This window comes from Columba livia, chromosome 17, assembly GCF_036013475.1.
Source record: "Columba livia isolate bColLiv1 breed racing homer chromosome 17, bColLiv1.pat.W.v2, whole genome shotgun sequence".
NCBI lineage: Eukaryota > Metazoa > Chordata > Aves > Columbiformes > Columbidae > Columba > Columba livia.
In genome coordinates, this window is record NC_088618.1 from 5,170,922 (window position 1) to 5,191,148 (window position 20,227).

Here is a 20,227-nt window from a genome sequence, read left to right on the forward strand (position 1 = left end):
CCATCAGGTGTACCAGCTCCTTGGTTCTGCCAAGCGGGTTATTTTGAGGAGCCAGCTTCTTTAGGATGCTGATCCTTGCAGGGTGCTGGTGGCTGGAGCGGGAATGCTGCAGGGACCTGGGGCTTGACTGGTGACTTGGGAGACAGCGGTAGGTGACATATGGGTTGATTTTGGCTCAGGCTGCTAGTTCACTTTTCCAGGGAGCACTGGAGTCCTTCTCCTCACCTCTGAGGCGGTCAGCCCTCCTGAACACGGACTCGTGCTGTCAAACATGGCACTTTATTATCCTCAAGCATGGTTGGACAGGGTTCTTGACAGCAGTCAGCTAGACCTTTGTTCCATGAGCACTGAAAAGTGGCATGAAAAGAGGTGGTGGGACAGCTGTGAGTGTACCAGGCCACCTTCTTTGTAGAAGTTATTAATAGCACCCATCTGCTTGGTGCCTTTGGGGAGTAAATAGTGTGTTGAATGGTGTGTGACTGTCAGAGCTTCCACAGCATCGGGAATGGGAGTGAGAACAATTTCAGAGCATCCTGGGAGTATTTAAGGCAGCCAAACCAGCTGCAAGCGCTCTGTAGAAGTGACACAAGGAAAGACTCTTCCCTACTCACAGGAGGTTCTGTGGCCTCTCCCTTTCCAGCAAGAAAATTCCCCTCAAATAGTTAAAACAGCAAGTGCGAAGTGCTGAGGAGCGTGAGGAGCCCTGCAAGGATGTCTGTCAACAGCTGCCGAAGGCTCTCACCACTGTGGCTCAAGGTCTCATTAGCAACCAAATCATTGTTTCCCGGTAATCTTCTATTGCTTTCCTCTTACAAACGCTTAATCCCCTTTTAAACAAATTGCTGTTGCAGTTGCTGGCTCCTCGCACTCTCAGCAAACGGGGTCAACCCAAATCGGGTGCAGCAGGCTCTGGGTGATGAGATGAGGTGTATTTAATGTGCGGTGTGCTCCCGCCTGTGCTGGTGCCTGGGTCCCATCCTCCCCATGGAATGTTTGCGTTGGAAGTGGGGCTGGGGAAACGGTTGCCCCTTGGGCCCTTCCATTCCACCCCAAGAGCAGCTCTCCCTGTGTCAGGGCTTTCCCAGCGCTGCTTTGCTCCGTTGCAGTTGGACGTCGGGCTGACTGGTCCCCAACGTGTCCTACCTGGTGAACAGCTGAGGAAGAGCTTGGAAAAGGTCCGTTGGATGAAGGGAGGATGAAGGGCTGCAGGCTGAGCGCGTAGGACAGACCCCAAGGAACAGTGTCCTGGTGGTGAGAATGGATTTTTGCTGCTGAGGCAGCTTTTCTGATGTCTCATTGTCCACGTTTTCCCTCTTTCCTCCACCCTGGGGGGCAGTGACCATGGCTCCAAGCTGGACACAGACCAGGTGCATCCCAACGGGTAGAGGGGTTCTGCTCCTTACAACAATCCTCTCCTTCCTGCTGCCCTGCACAAACTGCAGACCCCAGCCCACCTGGGGCTACACAGCCTACGAGGTTGTCATTCCAAGGAAACTTGGCTCCAGGGCAGGGAAAGCCAGCCAGGAGGAAGTGTCCTACACCATTGACATTCAGGGGATAGATTATACAATTCGCCTCAGGAAGAAGGACTTTGTAGTAGAAAAGATCCCCGTATTCACTCGTAACTCCCAAGGGGAAATCGTGGCTGAACAGCCCCACGTGCCAGCAGGTTGCTATTACCATGGATATGTGGAAGGCATCCCGGACTCCATGGTGACGGTGACTACCTGCTCTGGGCTCAGAGGGCTGCTGCACATTGGAAACTCAAGCTACAGCATCGAGCCCCTGTCGGGTACCACCACGCGTGAGCATCTCCTGTTGCAGAGAGAGGCGATTCCTGGAATGGTGATGTACAAAATGCACAATGACGACAGACTGTTTCCAGGTCCTGGTAGGGAAATAGGGCAGTTCCAGTCCAACGGGCCCACGCAGTATTTGGAGCTCTTTGTTGTGGTGGACAAGAAAGGGTTTGATGCCTTCGGCAAAAGTATAAAAAATGTGGCCCTGGAAGTTATTGAAATAATCAATCTGGTGGATGGACTGTTTTCTTCTTTCCACCTTCGTGTTTTGTTAACTGCACTAGAGGTTTGGGTGGAGAAGAACCCTATTGTTGTTACCAAAAACATAACCCAGGTCCTTCATAATTTTAATCTTTGGCGGCGGCGGCAAAGCCCTACGTACGCTGTGCATGATGTGGGGTGTCTATTTGCCTCAATGGACTTTGGTAGTGGTACAAGAGCATCGCGCCCAGGCAATGAGTCCAACTTCGCCAGTGCCTGTGACAGAAAACATGCTTCTGCTGTTGTATCATTTGCAAAACAGCCTTACATGGACACTGCTGTCCATGTCACTCGTGCATTGGGGCATGCCCTTGGCATGAGGTACGATGGCAGATACTGCAAATGTGGAAATGCCTCTGAATGCATCATGAGCACACGCGGCACAGTGAACCGTCAATTCAGCAACTGCAGCAGAAAGGACTACACGGATTTTATAACATCAGGGCTAGGATTCTGCCTTAATAAAGCCCCAGAATTGGTAATACAATTTCCACTGCAGCACTGCGGGAACGGTGTCCTGGATGCTGGTGAGGAATGCGACTGTGGCTCAGATGCACAGTGTAAATTGGACCTTTGTTGTGACAATGAGTGTAAAAAAAAAGCAGGAGCCATTTGCACTTCTGGAGGCTGCTGCAAGAACTGCGAACCTCTCCCAGAAGGAGAAGTGTGCAGGGAGAGCACTGGTCTGTGCGACTTGCCCGAGTATTGCAACGGGACGTCTGCGCATTGCCCGGCAGACGTGGCCAAGCAAGACGGGACTGTGTGCGCTGAGGACGGGTACTGTTATTCAGGCAAGTGCCGATCTCGCACGTTACAGTGTAGGAGTATCTTTGGCAGGGAAGCAAAGTCTGCTCCACTCACGTGTTTCCTGGAGGTGAACATGAAAGGGGATCGGTTCGGCAACTGCTGGGGAGACGGGACGGATGACAGTTATCAGAAATGTAAGCCAGAAAATGTCCTGTGTGGGAGAGTACAGTGCATGAATGTTAAACATCTGCCTCAGATGGAAGATCATGTAACCATCATTCAGTCCCTGGTGGATGACATCTGGTGTTGGGGCACAGATTACCACTTAGGTGTGGATGTTCTGGATGTTGGAGCCATTAAGGACGGCACACATTGTGGTGAGAAGAAGATCTGCATCAATCAGACGTGTGTTCCCAAGGAGAAGTACATCACATCCCACTGTTCTGCTGAGAAAACATGCGGAGGAAGGGGAGTCTGCAACACGAGAGGGCACTGCCACTGTGACAATGGGTGGGCACCCCCCTTCTGCCAATTCACTGGCACTGGAGGAAGCATTGACAGTGGGCCCACACTGGTCGCTGAACAAGGTTTTTCTACATTCATCACCGTGAGCACCATAATAATTATTGTTGTTCTGGCACTCGCAGCACTTGTCATTGTGTGTGTGAGAAAGCTCCGAGTAACCCGAGCAAAGAACAGACCCGTCAGACGTTTTCGGCCTGGAAAACGAGCTCCTGGGGGAGACACAAAGGACCAGGCAGGAGAAGGCAGATCCAAACCAGTTGAGGCAGCTCAGAAGAAGAGCCGGAAGAAAGCAGCTCAGAAGAAGAAGAAGAAGAAGAAGAAGAAGAAGAAGAAGGCAGCTCAAAACTCCCCTGTATAGGACTTCATGAGACAGCTGTGGAAAGCTGGACTCGGTCACGAGATTCAGACGCTGGCTGCTGTGGACTCCTTTTAAATTTATCTAGATGCAAGTGTAGATTTAGGGGATCTAGTTTTCATTCTGTAGAATAGCAAAATGAAGTTGTTTCGCTTGACCTCACTCCGTAGGAGAAAAAAAACTTGTTGACAAAAATGACAAGGGTGGTCAGGTTAATTTAAAATTTACAGACTGGCAAAGGAGGTGAGGTGGCGGCCAAAGGGCATCAACATTTGTGAATTTAACTTGCTGAAAGAAGTGCTATTGTGGTTAATTCTTGAATTCCTGAGTCACAGGCAACCTTTGGCTGGGATTGCCGCTTGGGGAGGAGGAGGAGGCAGAGATGAGGATGCATGACTGCCCAGATCTCAGTGAGCGGCTCTGAAGATCAACAGCAGCTCCCGGGCTGCAACGGCCACCCTGCGCTGCCCTGGTGACAGAAGGACAGTGGGGACAGGTGCCCTTCATCCTTGTCACCTCACAAGAGCACCCATGGCCCCTGTGCCACAGCCTCGCTTCACTATGTCCTTGTGTCACAGGCGGCTGGCAACATGGCAGCTGGGGGGGGCAGCGCTTCCAGAACCTTCTCGAGGGGCGCTGAGGGGAATGGCCGCCCCTCAGGGCAGCAGGGTGCCATGCACTTCTGCCGGGTCCCACACCAGCCCTGAGAGGACAGCTCCAGCAGAGCCACTGCCCGAGCGTCTCAAGGGAGAGAGGACCAAGGTGTCCATGCGAGGGGTGGCAGGGCCCTCCCTGAGGCGTCTTGCCGCCATTTTGAAGGTGCTGGCAAGGAGATGGCTCCAGGCACAACATGGCGGCCAGAGGAAAGCCCTGCTCCTTTGGCTTGGGATCTGGGCAGTGCTGGTGGCTTCTCTGCTCCCCGGGGCAGGCAGCTGTCATCCACCACCAGGCTATGCTGTCCATGAGATTGTCCGGCCGAGGAAACTGGCCCAGAGGGCGGGAAAAGCCACAGAGGGAGAAATGTCCTACGTCCTCAGGGTGGAGGGAGAGAACCGTGTCGTCCACCTCAGGCAGAAGAGAGGACTCCTGGTGAAAAACCTGCCCGTCATCACATACAGCCCTGAGGGGACAAGAGTGGTGGAGCAGCCCCATGTCCCAGAGGAGTGCTACTACCTGGGCTACATCGAGGGCAGCCCTGACTCCCTCGCCATGCTGAGCGCCTGCTCGGGTCTGAGGGGACGGCTGGAAATCGGCAACCTGAGCTATGGCATCGAACCTGTGCCAGGGTCCGTCACCTTCCAGCACCTTCTCTATCGGCGAGACCAGACCCGGAACAAGCCCTTGGTGTGTGGAATGACGGATGAGGTGATCCAAAACCAGGCAGGTGGAAAGGGAGCTCAAACAGGCTTAAGAGAACAGGACATCTCTAAGAGACTGAAGGAAACCATGTACGTTGAGATACTTGTGGTGGCAGACAGCTATCTATTTTCCTTCCACGGGCGCAATGAGTCCTCCGTGATGCTTCAGGTTATAGATATAATCAATTTATCTGAAATGCACTATTATCCTCTGAAAATTCGCGTCTGCCTGATTGGGCTGGAGATCTGGACACACAGCAGCTTCATTGGGTACAGCCAGGATATAGAAGAAGTTCTTAAAAGATTTAACAGCTGGGCAAATCGGGATCTTTCTGTGAGGATGGCATATGACGTCACACATTTATTTACTTACACAGACTTTGGATCAGTTGTTGGGCTGGCATTTGTAGGTACCATCTGCTCCCCTGATTACAAGTCAGGTCTTGTCTCACATATACGGGGAGATGTCTTAACCATTTCAATAATTTTTACTCATGAGCTGGGTCACAACCTGGGGATGGAGCACGACAAAAAGCAGTGTGTGTGTGGAGAAAATACGAAGTGCTACATGACGCAAGGCTCGGTCAAAGGTGCCAAGGCTTTCAGCAACTGCAGCCTGCAGAGCTACTTGGACCTGCTCAGCAGAGGCCATGGCAACTGCTTGCGCAACATCCCAGCGCCCCACAGGCTGTTCTATGCTAAGCTTTGTGGCAACAAGGTGATCGACCAGGGAGAGCAGTGTGACTGTTGGGGACAGGCGGGCTGCCAAGGCCACCCCTGCTGTCACCGGACCTGCAGGCTGAAGGCAGGGGCCGTCTGCTCCATGGGGCAATGCTGTTGGAAATGCCGCTTTCGTGCTGCAGGACACAAGTGCAGGTCGGAGGGGGACGAGTGTGACTTACCTGAATATTGCAATGGGACTTCTGAGTGGTGCCCTGAGGATTTACACAAGCAAGACGGGACACCATGCAGCAATGACGGCTACTGCTACCAAGGTAAATGCGCGACCTACGACAACCTGTGCCAAAAAGTCTTTGGGAAGAAAGCTCGAGGTGCTCCAGAGAGTTGCTTCAAAAAGCAGAACATGAAAGGGGATCAATTCGGCAACTGTGGCGGCGATGGGACCAGCATTCCTTTTGTGGGATGTAAAGCCCAGGACGTGCTGTGTGGCAGGCTGCAGTGTGTCAACGTGGAACAGATTCCTGTTCTGCACGAGACTGAAATCATCATCCAGACGCCAGAAAATGAGGACTGGTGCTGGGGCACAGCCTACCATGCCGGCATTGATACACCCGATGTCGGACGAGGACTTGATGGCACTAAATGTGGGCCAAAAAAGATCTGTCTTAACAGGACATGCACAGAGGCCACAATCAATATGACGTGTGACGCGCAGGTTTTGTGCAGGGGGAGAGGGGTTTGCAACAACCTCCATCACTGTCACTGCGATGCCGGCTGGGCTCCTCCAGACTGCCAGTTCCATGGTGTGGGAGGGAGCGTGGACAGCGGCCCCCCGCCACCTCTCAGGATGTCCTTTGTGGGGATTCTCAAAAATAAAATGTTTTGGATCGTAACTGGGATCACAGTTCCCACTGCCCTCCTTCTGATTGCTCTCCTCATTGCTGTAACCAGACACAGAAAGGCAATAGCTGCATTTTTCAGTAAAAAATTAGCCAGAAAGAGAAGTGAGAATTCTGTAGATGAGCAGATGAGTACAGAAGAAGAATTTTCCTATTAAAAACATGAAAGCAGTGGGAAAGGCACCAGGTGAGGTTTGGAAAGGACTGCTGGTCCCATGGCTATGCCACAGAGCCAGACTGCTAATCCCAGGAGATTTTTCCACAAAGTCATATCCATGACACAACTGTGTAAACTGTATGAAAGTTAATTACACAAGACTTGAGTATTTCCTCTTCATGTAGTATCTACTGTTTAAATAAACTTGGGTTGGACACAAAAAGTGAAGCTGTTAGAAAATAAAGAGTGTAAAAGTTAGAAAGTTGTTTTCAATGCAGCTGAAGATCTGTTTTGTTTTCTATAGAACAGTGGTACCTTAGTAAATAATTCACTTGAGCCTTTAGAGTACAGACAGATTGATGCAATGTTCTGCTCACATGGTTCAGCAGAGATGCTCCACTGGGTCAAAACAGCTTATTTTTCTGATTATTGTACCTGAGCAGGAATTGAGATGAAGAACCAAAGGGAAATGTGCAAGAAGTTGAGGTACAAAAGTCAGCACTGATTTTTTTTATGCTACCTTGCTATTCTTCCCTCCTTGCAGTTGGCTGTTAGTGCAGTATGTGTTCTTATTTTTATAGTAAATTAAAAGTCACAGATTGAAAAATATTCACATTTGCTTTACTGTTAATTCGTAATGGCAAATTCTTAGAGAAATAAAACATCCCTTGACCACCCACCCTCCGAGGAACTGTACCAGATCTTCGAGCTGCTATATACAATTTGCTGCATTTCCGGAGATATTTCCATAAGGAGAAAGTCTGTACTAAAGATTTTTGAAGTGCTTAAAGAATCCATTTACAGTCCATACAAACCTATAAAATAAATAACTGTTCACTGACAGTGTCTGTCCCCGACAGCTCAGGCTCCTCCAGCACTACAGCTGACATTGCTGCTGGCAAGACAGTTCGCAGCAGACAGCCTGACACCAGTCTGGCCGAGGTTGCTAAAACACGATGAGATCTCGTTAGGGCACTGCCTGTTCTCCTTGGACACGGGGACTCATCAGAGCAGGGTGGACGTTGACGCCTCTGCGTCTGGCGGGCTGGTGGGGACCGTGCTGGCGTAGAACTTCTTTTGGGAGCGTAGGAGAGGAGTCTGAGTGTCCACGTCCCGGCAGGCGTTGCGTTTGAGGCAGAGGAAGGTGTGCTGCGTCCAGCCGTACACAACGCAGTTCAGGAGCCCCTGGGAAGCTGCTGTCAGAGCCTGGGAGAGGGACCAGCAGGGAGATCAGGGCTTTCTGGTCAGCCAGCACCACGCAGCTCCCTGCCAGCCCACTGAACCCAGCACATTATGTCGAGCCTCCGCCTTCCAGCATTATTTTATCTATCTGCGTCCCCATGTGATACAGGAATATTTTAATTATCTTTGCTAAATGCTCTCTCGGGCACAGCTAGCAGCTGGACAAGTGTTGTGGAGGAATTGTATTTGGAGACTTGGGTAGAAAGGAAATAAACTAACTGGTTTCTGGGGATCCCCCTTCTAGTCCTATTTTCTACAATTTCCATGGTGCTGTGATTTTGGTTACTGAGACCTTTTCAAGCCTGTGAAAAACAAAACAACTAACAAAGATCTTTGCCAGCCAGAAGCATAGATCAGACTTCCAATCTTGGTGCTACAAAGATGCTTTGTCTAGCTGAGATTAGAAACAGACAAACCCTCATTTTTCTGGTCAACTAAAGAAGGCAAAACATAGGAGATTGCAGAGGAAAACATTTACCTGTAGAATGAGAAGAGCCATATAGATTTTGCTGTTTGTTGACACTGTCAGCTTCATTATTCCAAGGAGGACAGCTGTGAAAGGGATGGACAAGAGGTTATTGCTTTAACCCCACCTCTTTGGAGTTTCACTGCCAGGCACTATGTCCCAGGAGAATGTTGTGAAAATAACTCAGCTCTCTGCTAACCTGGGGCCCAGCAGCAGAAGAACACGACGGGGTAAAACACCACTCGTTGTTCCACCATCTTAATCATGGCCCATTGCTGATCGCCCAGGAATCCTGTGGAGTTGACGAACCTTTTGTACAAACCTCGGGCTTGACCGAGTATAACCTAAAAAAGAACAAGCATACATCGGTGTTTGTACTTTGTGCACGTGCCCTGATGTGGCTTGTTCATCTAGGGCTGAGTATCCCCTGTTTTTTTTTAGCCAAAACCCAATTTTAATCTATCAAACTTGTTCACACAACAACGTGCTCCCTGAGGGAGCGCAGCTGTTTTGTAGGTGATCTTTTCTGAAGACTCTGAATTGATTTGGGCTCGTGTTGACCCATGCAGCATGACTTGTGCTCTGAGCTTTCCCTACCCACTAAATCCTTTTAGGGATGGGTCGACAAGAACACAAGGCTCCAGACAGATTAATATGGTGGCACGATGCTATTTTCTCTCCCCTCCCACCCCTTCAAAAAGGGAAGCAGCACCACACAGTTCTTCTCCTGACATTGCTTGGCCTCTGGTACCATCCAAACAAAGATGTAAAGATGAAAAGGGGAAAATGTTCTCGCACTGATCATCTGGTGCAACAGCTAGCTGCAAGGACCGTGCTTCTTACCAGAATGGCTACGATGCTGATCAGAAAGGAAATGAGGAAGACCCCGATGCCGTAGAAGCGCATCGCACGGCAGACAGAACCGCTCAGGGTCTGCGGCTCGTTGCTGGGCACGGCTATTTCCGTGTGCATCAGGAGGCAGCTGCGGGGAGAAAGGGACAGCCTGAGCTCCTGCCGTGACCCCCGAGCAGCAGGGCTGTTCCAGAGAGGGGTGAAGCTCACCCGTGCTTCTGGCTGAAGTTCTGGTAGCAATTACTGCTGTTGCCCAGGCAAAACACAGGCACCATGAGAAGGAAAGGGATCAAGCTGAGAGGAGAAAGGACAACGGTGCAGTTATTGGTTATTGCCCTGCACTGCGCCCACCCCAACCAAACACTACTTGTTTTTTCTCCTGTCACTATAGAGGACTTAAAAATTGTTTTTATTGACACTGCTCTGGAAAAGTATTTTATCAGCTTTACTAAATTCTGCACTTTCACTCATGCAGGCAGTATATTGGTAAAGGGAGCACTTTCTGAAAAACTACATATAGTTAATGTAGTTATAACTGACTCGGTTGGAGAAAGGCCCTGACATCTGAAACCTCTTCCTCTGAGTTTGTTAGGTCACCCTGCTGTTACAGATGAGCTTTACAGATTTTAGTAAAACTTGCTTCAAAATAAGTAGGAAGCGGAGATCAACTTGCCAAAACATCACTCTGCCAGAGAGAATTAAATCTTACCTGGACGAGATCGTTGCTATTCGGCCAATGCAACTCGCATAATCTACAACCTGCAAAATCCAAAGAGCTTAATTAAATGATGGTTTCTGTACAGCTGCTGGTTCACAGGTACCAGCTCCCAGGGAGCACTTCAGCAGCTAAGGGTTCCTCAAATGCTGATTAATCCCCAGACTAAGCACAAATGTTTGTTCTCACTTTGCAATGAATTAACACCGCTGAGTTCAATCTGTGCTGATTTGCAACAACCGATGCTTCCAGCCACTTACTGCCTTGTTCTCCTTCATGACTAGAGAATTTGAGAAGGGAACTTGGAACTGGACAAGAAGCAGACACTTGATGAGCTCTCTGGTGTAACTTACTCATTATTTGTACTGCTTATTCACTTAACCTGGCCCTATTGCTCAGAAACTTCATGTTCTGGTGAAGAAATACAGGCAATTTGGAGTGTCCTGGTATCTGCTCCCCAGGAAATGTACTTTGGCAGCCAACATCCACACATCACCCACGACAACACAACATGGGCACAGTTGTAGTGGTGGGGAATTGTGGCAGGTGGTTTGCGTCCAGCAAGAAGGAAACCAGTCCTGCAAGTGGATCCAAAGCCAAAGGGCAAGAGCCCTTTGATCTGCCCAGCCTGCCGCTCCCAAACTGACAGATGGAATATCTGGGACACAAAGTTTGCTGTGCACAGCAAATATCTGGGGAAGAAAAAGGCTCTATAGAGAAATGGGGCTGATGAGTTCAGTGGGAAGAGCTGCATGAGGAAATTTGTCATCTTGCAGTGATACATGAGGAGCAGGACAGTGGTCACAGCGATGCTGGTGCCTCACTGTTCAGCCAAGTGTGAGGAATGAAACAACTGCAAGTAGAGATTTTGGTCATGCGGTCTGTGAAGTGTTTGTTTAGCCTGCAAGGCAAGAGAGTATTTTTCTGAGTACTACGTCCTTGTTCCTCGGTTCCCAGCGATTACACCGGTTCCCCAAAGGGCTTTTGTAAAGGCCAGTGATGATGAAGTGAGGACTTGGGCACTCTTCACGAAGCCAAATGCTCCTTTTATCACCAGCTCATTTCCGTCACACCTCCTATCTCAAACTCTTACAACACTTACTGACGCTCTGGAACGCTGCATGACACCTGGGAAGGACAGAAATTGTCAGTTCTCAGCTCCAGGTTGTCCAGGCATCCCCTGCTTTCCTGTCCCTTCTGCTACACGCTGGTAGAAGGCAGTGACAGCAACAAACTGGTTACTTGGCCAGTACAAACTGCTATTTTTCTAACTGCAGAAAATCTTCATAATACCGAGTCCTGAGCTTTCTCTGCTCGGAGATGTACACTGCCGTTGGGCTTTGCCTGCTTTAGTCTTGCAAGCCTAACATTCCCCTGAGATCCCAGAGCAGACCTATCTGCAGCTCTGCTGACCTCGGTGGGCAAGAGATGTCAGTTCACGGGGCAAAAGTCTTCAAAGTCCTTGTGGTGAGATCTACTGTCATGTCTCCCCTCCTAAACCCCACCACAACCCCACAGTTAGACCTTGACACCCAACAGTTGTTACACATCAGTCCTACTCACCTGGGGGGGCATCCTGTGAAGGTTCTGATTGTATTTCATCCTCAGGTCCATGTACAGGTGCCAGGTGTAGTTGACAGTGTATAGGAAAGAGGCCACGTAGAATATCTGAGAAATACAGACAGAATTTCAGACCTATAATAACAGTTTCTGTAGCACTTTTAGCTCATTGCTGATGAACCCAAAGCCTGTGGGATGCTAAACAGTGTAGGGGACTGCCAAAGGTGAGGGTCCTTGCACAGCCCCTCTGGCATCGCTACTGGGTTGCACTGGGACACCAGGGATGAGGTAGAGAACAAGTTCCCACCTCAGACTGCACAAAGGCGGCATCACTTTGGCCCCAAACCAGGGACAGGAGAACTAATGACAGCAGACTGTCTTAAAAATACAAATCTTAGTGACTTGGCTCAGTTTTTGGCCCAGATTCTAACAAGAAAGGGTTCAAAAGCACTTGGACCCTCAGTATGCTACATCCATTGGGAAACAACATAGATGCGGCACTTGGATTTGCTCACATAATGAGCTCACTGTACAGTGAATTCACGGAAACAGAAAACAATAGTATATTTAAAGAGGAAAGTGAGGGCAGAAAATATCTGCACTAAGCCTGAGTTAATATCCTAAGAGCCCTTTTCTCTCCATGGGAAAAAGGAGGAAAGAAAAGATACAGAACACTGCTTCACACAAAGTGATCCACAGCCCTTGATTCCATCTTGAGATGAGACCAAATATCTAAAATTTCCTATGAAAACCCCAAAATCTTTCTTGCTTTTGTTTCTGAGTCCCTGATTGCCCCAGGCAGTTGAGCATAAACAGCGCTGCCTAATCAGACTATATCTATGCGTGTGCTGTGTTTGTCACAGGAAACACGTGTGGCGCTCGCCAAGGCAAAGAGGAAGGGCTGGACACAGGAATTTTTCTGTGGATTTGCTATCCTTTGCCAAAGGGGCAAGGAGCACAGGTTTGCCGCCCTGGTATCATCTAAATGCAGGGAAGCAGTCACTAAATAAACTTGGTCTCCTTTACTGTGGTTGCAAAAGCTCTTGACTGAGTCAAGAGGCTGAGTACAAGGGGCTGCAGCAGGAACACAACAGTGACTTTCCAGCTCATTAGGCAAGGTTTAATGAGGGTTTGTTGCCTTTCCTCAATTACTTCCAGGGAAAGTGATCAAAACAGTCCACAAAGGTCATTGTCTTGCATTTCAAAATGCTTTAGAGAGGCTCACAAAATGTCAGCACTGCCTTCTTTTTTGGAAGGAGGAACCAAAAGCCACTTGCGAATTTGGCAGCAGAAAGGGAAGGGAGTTCTGTGCTCCTGAGCCGCAGCTTTGGGGCTGTGCACAGGCCTGCACTGCTCACCACGCAGAGATGAAGCAGGGGCTGGGAGACACGAGAGCCCCTCATTATAACACTCGGGTGGCTCCCATTGTGCTCAGCAGGATGAGCTGCCAGGATGTTATTAGGCCACTGGAACTGAACTGGAAGAATGTGGGGGAATTGTGCAATTATAACCACAATCTCTGTTCTGGACTTCATTATTGTAATGCAAATGCAAGGCAGGGAGGAGGAGAGAACAAAGTCAAGGGACAGCAGAAGGGAGCAGTATTTACATTTAACATCAACCAAGAGTCTGGGGCTGGAACAGGGAAAGTCCAAGAAATAAAACAATCTCCTTTATGACATGGGATGGATGTTAGGGGAGTTCCATCTGCTGCAACGTCAGCCCTTGGTGATAAAGTGGTGGTAAACGGGCTGCAGAATGCAAAATATTGTCTTGCTCCTAAGGCAATCCCTTGAGACAACCATGGCACATGGACTGTGGTGTGAGTCTCTGCCCTCTGCAAACCCCATTGAGCAGTCCTGGGCCTGGCCTCACCCTTGTCCTTCCGTGTGTTTTACAACTTTAGGTGTTTGCGTGTAAAGAAACCGCACGTCTTTATGAGACACTCAGGAATGCCAACCCTTGTGCGACTTCTCCGCTCAGCACAGGCAGAGCGGGGCCAGGAGACATTAACCCATTTACTGCGGTCACAGATCCCTTCTGCTCCACAGATGCTGCTGGTTAAACCTGTTACCAGTTCCTATTTACGCACAAGGTGTTCCCACCACGCAAGGGCATTGCTGGGGTGTTGAGTAAGGAGGTGTCCTGCACCATGTCACATGCGGGCACTGTTGCTATGGCAAGTGCTCCGTTTGTTTTAATTTCTTCTAGAGTAAACAGCAGCGACAGCTCTTGCCAGGTACAAGCCAGCTCTGCTACTGTGGCAATTCTTCTGCCGGGGATGGTCTGCTGCTGGCACACAGGAAAGAAGCCCCAAAACCCTATGGCTGAGATCGGGTTGTGGCAGACACGCCACCACAGCACCCTGAGCATCCCCCATGGGCCTGGGGCAAAGGCAGGTCCTGCAAGGACTCATCCAAGGCCAGCTCTGCCTTTCCCAGTGTGAAAGGAAAGATTCCCACCTTGTCCCCATCCCTTGCTGGTGTTCCCAAGAAGCATGGCCACAGGCTGGAAAAGCAAGGGCAGAAAAGAGCCAGAAATGCACAGGAACATAGTGTCTCTGCTGAGAAACGATGGTGTATTGTCTATATCCAACCTGTCTTCTCCAGGCCATAAAAAGATCACACCAGCATTAAGAACTGTCCCCCAGGCAAAGCCGCAAGGGAAACAGCTCAGAAACACCCTCAGTCCCGCAGGCTCCTTCTATCTTCCAGCCTCTCCCAAGGTCTTGTTTTCCCCTGTACCATCACCTAAAAAACACCTTTGATATTGTTCCGCACCATTCCCAAGTGGCCAGGTTACCCACACGCCACTGTTTCCTCTCTCAAAGCAAACATATTGCGGTGCTTCCACAGCAGCACAGGGGAGCTGGAGAAACCAGCAATAAGCCAGGAGTCGAACAGCTGCTCTCACCATCAGGCGTATTACGGTTTTACCCACAAGAACAGCTGTTGAAACAGCCCTGGGCTGCAGACACCCATCCCCAGACACACCACGGCGTGAACACTTCCATATCGTACGCTCAGCTACTTCCCTGCCTTTCCCGAGGTACATGGAAGCCTCTCGGGCTTCAGCTGCAGTTGCTCGAGCCCACACGACACACATCAAAGCTCCCGATAGCCACTTGCCCTTCCCAGCCACGTTTTTGTGGGCCCTTTAAAAGGAAATTATTAAGCCCCAAAATCACCGCTTGCAAGCCACCGCTCTGGCCCAAGCTTGGCCATATTCTGCAGAGTTTTTTGAGAGCAGTGATTTGCAAAGCCTAACGCTGAAATTTGAACTCAGCGAGACAAAAGCAAACTGTCAGGAAAATGGTATTTTACACACTTCGCTCCAATTAGTCTCCAGCACACGGAATCAGCTGGAAAGCAGCCGAATCACTGGGGCGCAGGGCTGAGCTTGCGCTGACGGAGCAGCCCCTGAGCATCCTTGGGCTTGTTTGAGAGAGGACAGGGCCAGGTCAGCAAGAGCAGGGCTGTTTATCTGAGTGAGGCTGCAAGTCTGAGCCCAAGCGAATCGCAGAATGTGTCTATTCCTGCCCAGGATGGAGGAAGCACGAAGAGGAATAGAAAAGCTGTCGTGTGAGAGGCAGAGATCATCGTTGGCACGGGTACAACAGGAAACAGATTAAGATCCATCTACTCACTTTACAGAAGCAACCCGAACACAGCAACTACAAAATCCTTTGCTCTCCTTGCCTTCCTCATCATCCCTCACAAACCAGATGTACCTAAACCCAAATATTGTTATCTCCGTTCTACACATAAGAGGAAGAGATCTGATAAGTCAAGTTCACATGGGGAACCTCTGCCAAAGCCCACCTAGAAACAGTCCCCCATGGCCACACTCTAATCACCAGCGAGGCTAATTACGGTGAAGGGTGCACAGAACAGCATGACCGGTGACGTCAAGGCTACTCACTTGTCCCGTCGCTTGCAGGTTATAGCAGATCAGATCCTGCTTGGAGGTCGGTGTGCTATAGAGGAGCGCTCCAGTGAGCCAGCACATGCCCAGGAACAGGTCGGAGAGGCTCAGGTAGAAAAGAGGACGAACCTGGGAAAGCGAAATGGGTCAGCAGGTCTCAACAATGGTCACAACGCTCCCACAACCACCTACAGCAGTAGCTTTACCCCGTCATCTCAACGTGCTTTTGTCCCCCAGCTCTTCTGGGAGGGCAGCTCTCCTTGCACACAAAACCCAGCCTGATTCTTGCTCTCAGTTGTTTCAATGCAAATACCACACTCTAAACACTCTTTCTGCCACCAGCAACACCCCAGGATCCAAGAGCAGCACCAACTCTTACAGAAAATATCTCAAAGGTCCAGAATGGAACAGTTTGCAGAATGGAACAGTTTGGCAGATAGAAGTGAAATTTGTTATATCAACTGATAGAGAAATCAAACCCTTCTTCACATTGAAATAACTCGAAACGGACATTTTTCCTACATGCTTTGTGTCACTTCAGTTGGTGACTAAGGCTGAATCTATTTTACATGCCAGATTGATTTTCACTATGAGTGTCCCTGCTGCACGCTGCATCTTGGTGGAACAGAGTCGCGTCTCTAACGGCAGTTTCCAGCCCATTTCCAGTTTGCACGTACTGGCCAGAAGGACCGTAAACACTGTAAGAAAACATTTGTGCAGAATTCTGGCCAACATTTTCCTTTTGCGTGGGAGAGCACACACTCTGGAAAAGCAGCCTAATTATCTAGATTCTTAATTGTAGTCTTTGGTGCCTAATTTTCAGCATCCTGGAGAGAAAATAATGGCTTTTTTTTTTTTTCTCCCTACAGGAAACTATAATGCTAAACACAGCATGGAAACATGTCAGGAGGCTTTGATTTTAAGATTTTCTTTTTTTCATGGAACTGAGCTTTTGGTGCAATTTGCCTCAATATTGTCCTTTAAGTAAATGTTTGCCACCCATTGCATTGTGTGATACTTGTCTTGTTCCCATGAGCAACAAGAAAGAGCTTAGTAAGACTGACAAGTGTAAGGTACATCTGATTGAACCAGACCTGTCCTTATGCCATAGTTTAAGAGGATCTGCCTGGGGTCTCCCTGGGCCCCCCACATGGCAGGTCCTCTGCCTTCCACAGGATTTATCTCCTCCAACATCCTTGTCCCTCCAGTTCCGTATTTGTACCATCCAACCCAGCAACACGGCAAATCAAACTGCTGTTGCTAGCAAAATATCTGGACCTCGTTAGTATCTCAACGCATTTATAAATGCCTTTTTTAATTATGATTTTCCTTGCTGGTGCAGAATAGGAGCCCTGTCAGGACGACGTAGGCATGACAAGGTGGGGACATAGTCCAGCTTGTGAGCAGGGCAGGTTAAAACCAAGCAGCTCTGAAATAAGGTAAGAAACAATCGAACAGGTGACCCTTTTCTCTAGCAACAAGTGTCCTTGGGGCGAGGCACCACTGTGTGGTTGAGGAGCTATTTTGGCATGGACCTAAATAAAGCAGGTGACATAGTGGTAAGTGAAAAGCGGCATGGTTCTTCCTTGCAAAAGGGACAGGAAAAAGCCCAAACAAATAGTATTTATAAAACAGAGGAAGGGAATGTAAAGACATAAGGATTCAGATGAGCTACCACGCTGGATTTAGGTCTGTCTGCCCATGGCTCAGGGATGGGCAGGGGAAATTCTTTGTTCTTTGCTTGCCATCATGTCTTTGGAATGATTTAGCTCAGGCTGAAGAGTTTCATTGACCCCCCAGAGACAGAAAACAAGCTTCAAGAATGCAATATTTGATTTCCTGGGCTGGGGGGCAAGAGGGGAAGTGTTTATAACATTGTTCTCCTCCCAGCCTCCAGAGCTGTTTTTAAACATTTTAACTCTGGAGCCTCATGACTCAGGGAATAAGCTGTTTGTGGCAAGCTTTGGTATGGATCTCTTCCAGCCCCTTTGTTTACAAATTTCCACTTAAGACCAGAAACACAGGGACAAGGCGATGGGGAAGTCACTGAAGATTTTGCTGTTTTTGAAACACCAGTAACAGATCTCCCCTGGCAGCAGAACAAGAGCCTGGAAGCCTGATGGAGACGAGTTGCTCCAGCTGGTATTCATCCCTCCTATTTGGATTTGCAGAAATAATCTGAGCAGAAACATCTGGATTCCCTCGAGCAGGAAGGGTCCATCTGTGACCTGTAGCCATGTGCACAGCTTCCAAGCCACGGCCACATCATATGACTAATAAATAGCAAACAGACTCGCATCCTCGGGAGTAAAGGGGCCAAGGCTGCTGAGTCACATCGGCCAAACTTGGCTCTGTGTCACACCAGAGACAAGGACCCCAGGAAGAACCATATCTGGAGCTCCCTAGGTGCAGGAGATGCAACACAAGGAGCCTCTGATGTGCACCTTGTGCAGCACGAGCTCAGGCAGGTTTTCCATCCCAGCACGAAGGTGAAGTCCCAGCTTTCCTTCCTTCCCAGGAATGCACAGAGTTCTCTACAGCTCATTCTCCACATGCCGGGCAGAGCGTTTCCAGGAGGTTGGCTGCCGGGGAGCAAGGCTGCCCTGCATGTTGTAAGGGGTGCAAATTTGCCCTGCAAACCTGGACTCGTTCTCCTCCTCACCTTGCTTCAGCTTGACTGCACGTCTTCCTTCTCTAGGGATCACTCCCTGCGAGCCTTGTTCTCTGGGCTGCAGATCAAACCCATGATGCATGAAGAACATTGAAGACAAGGGAAGGACAAATAGAGCTTTGTCACAACCCAGCTGCCAGCTCTACTGTCCTATTGCTCTTAGCAGTAACCTGTCATCTGTGTGCTGCACAGACTGGGCTGCCAGACATCTGCAAATCCTGGGCAAGGAACCCCAGCTTCACACAGGTCAGCTCCATGCGCTGCCTCCGGTAAGTCTTAGACAGACAGAGGGACTTGTACGAGGACAACAAAAGCCCGGCAGGCTTGGGATGGAGCTCTGCAGTGACTGCACATGTGCCAGCCCCCTGCATGGCATGTCTGATATATCCCAGATGCACGGCGCTCCCTGCACACACAACCTGCACTGATGCGCTCGGGATGTGCCAGGCACTGCATTCACGTCAGATCTGCACTACATGTGTGCACAGTCCCACTCCAGGGATGTTTGCACCCGAGTCCTGCTGCTTCAGCATCAGAAATGCTCATGGCTCCTGTGTCTGCCAGGGCAAATCTTCCAAAGCCCCACAGCAGAGCCCAGCACAACAAACTGGTTTCTTTTTGTCTAAACTTTGCGGCATCATTGAGTTGTATCAGTTTTAGTAGTGCACCTGCCCGGAAAAATTACTCAGAAAGACCCAAAGACGAACACTTGTAAATACATTTCCTGCAGGGGCATCTCTAATTTGCACTTCAGCAGCTTTCTATACAGCTCCTCAGCTCTCCAGGCACTTTGACCCACAGAGGAGGACACGCTAACAGATCCCTGTTCCCAGGATGTGTCTGAACAACTAGAGGACTTCAGGAACCTGCTTCTCCCCACGTGGGTGCAGTTCAAGGTTAGTTCCTTCAACTCATACCACATAAAAACCACCAAACTTTCGGCAAGCCCTTTCCCTCCCAGCTGTTAAACGAGGTTTAACCACATAAGCCTAAGACCTGCAGTTGCTCCTAGCAGAGCACCTGACCTGTGCGGGACGTTGCTACATGCACAACCCATCTGCAAGATCCCAACACCTTAATTTAGGGAGGGAAACCGGGGCGCAGACCTTACCTCGGGGGACCGTACTGCATTTTGAAAGACAGCGTAGGCAATAATTGAGCTGGAACCTATAACACTGAGAAAACAAAGCACAGGTTGGACCAGGTGCACATCTGCCTCGATTTCTCATTTTCTGTAGGAAGGTGTCGTTGCAACAGTAACTCCATCCCGGGTGTAGCAGCGCGCTGTACCTGAGCATCGCCATGGTGAACTGGATCCACTGCAGAGCCGAGTAGACCTGGGGAGAAGGGCAGGTGTGAGATCAGCGTGGGACTCCCACGGACATGCGGGTGGGGAGTGACCGGAGCCCTGGACCGGGAGGTGCCGGTCCCAGCCCGCTGGAGCGGGGCAGGCACAGCTGGTGCGGAGGGTAGTGCACGGAGGGGACGGGCCGGTCCCGGCGGCAGCCGCCCCGCGGGGGTCCCGGTGCCGGCTGGGCTCGCTCACCTCCTGCCAGCCCCCGTCCAGCCGGGCCGCCTCCGCCGGGAGGGCCATGGGTCTCCTCCGCCGCCGCCGCCGCACCGCTCCCGGGGCTGCGGGCACCGCCCGCGCTCCGCCCCGGGGCCACCCCTCGCCCGGCCCGCCCCGGGCCCGGCCCCCGGGGAGCAACGGAGCCCGGGGAGGCCGCGCCTCCGCGCATCCCCTGCGGGGTGCAGAGTCCGACCCAGCCCCGGCGGGAGCGCTCGGAGGAGAGCACCCGGCTGAACCCCGCGGGTGCGGGACCACCCGCCCTGGCCGCGCCTCCTGGTGACGTCAGGAGGCGCGCGCGGACGGCGGGAGCAGCGCCTGTGAGGGGGCGCGAGGGGCGCTCGGCCTCAGCGCCTCGAAGGCTCCGGGCGTCTCCTCAGCAGCCGGGCGGGAAGCGGCTCCACACAGGACTCGTGTTGACCCCACAGAGGCCGCTCTGCTCGGGACC

The 20,227-nt window shown here is 50.5% G+C and overlaps 3 protein-coding genes across 3 annotated transcripts; 2 read left to right on the forward strand and 1 right to left on the reverse strand.

The window, feature by feature from the left end:
- The first annotated feature begins 1,120 nt into the window (after positions 1-1,120).
- LOC102084820 (disintegrin and metalloproteinase domain-containing protein 21) lies at positions 1,121-3,839 on the forward strand. Its single transcript, XM_005498324.3, has one exon. The coding sequence runs from the start codon at positions 1,342-1,344 to the stop codon at positions 3,688-3,690; it is 2,349 nt and encodes a 782-aa protein (XP_005498381.2). The 5' UTR covers positions 1,121-1,341; the 3' UTR covers positions 3,691-3,839.
- A 154-nt stretch (positions 3,840-3,993) lies between these two features.
- Positions 3,994-6,931, forward strand: LOC102084632 (disintegrin and metalloproteinase domain-containing protein 9). The gene has a single exon (XM_005498323.3). It carries the CDS (start codon positions 4,219-4,221, stop codon positions 6,781-6,783), a length of 2,565 nt encoding a protein of 854 aa, XP_005498380.2. The 5' UTR covers positions 3,994-4,218; the 3' UTR covers positions 6,784-6,931.
- A 450-nt stretch (positions 6,932-7,381) lies between these two features.
- TMEM116 (transmembrane protein 116) lies at positions 7,382-20,030 on the reverse strand. Its single transcript, XM_065033533.1, has 11 exons — positions 19,759-20,030; positions 19,503-19,549; positions 19,324-19,387; positions 15,539-15,670; positions 11,621-11,725; positions 10,052-10,101; positions 9,553-9,636; positions 9,334-9,472; positions 8,690-8,834; positions 8,503-8,576; positions 7,382-7,988 (listed from the first exon to the last, which is right to left on the reverse strand). Exons 1-11 carry the CDS (start codon positions 19,804-19,806, stop codon positions 7,788-7,790), a joined length of 1,089 nt encoding a protein of 362 aa, XP_064889605.1. The 5' UTR covers positions 19,807-20,030; the 3' UTR covers positions 7,382-7,787.
- Between the last annotated feature and the right edge of the window lie 197 nt (positions 20,031-20,227).

Excerpts from the sequence above, each read along its gene's own strand:
- LOC102084632 (XM_005498323.3), top strand. The coding sequence starts at position 4,219 with ATGGCCCCTGTGCCACAGCCTCGCTTCACTATGTCCTTGTGTCACAGG.
- TMEM116 (XM_065033533.1), bottom strand. The coding sequence starts at position 19,806 with ATGGCCCTCCCGGCGGAGGCGGCCCGGCTGGACGGGGGCTGGCAGGAG. Across the intron at positions 11,726-15,538 it reads ACCTGCAAGCGACGGGACAA|ATATTCTACGTGGCCTCTTT; the intron begins GTGAGTAGCCTT and ends TGTATTTCTCAG. Across the intron at positions 8,577-8,689 it reads CTTCTGCTGCTGGGCCCCAG|CTGTCCTCCTTGGAATAATG; the intron begins GTTAGCAGAGAG and ends TCCCTTTCACAG.
- LOC102084820 (XM_005498324.3), top strand. The coding sequence starts at position 1,342 with ATGGCTCCAAGCTGGACACAGACCAGGTGCATCCCAACGGGTAGAGGG.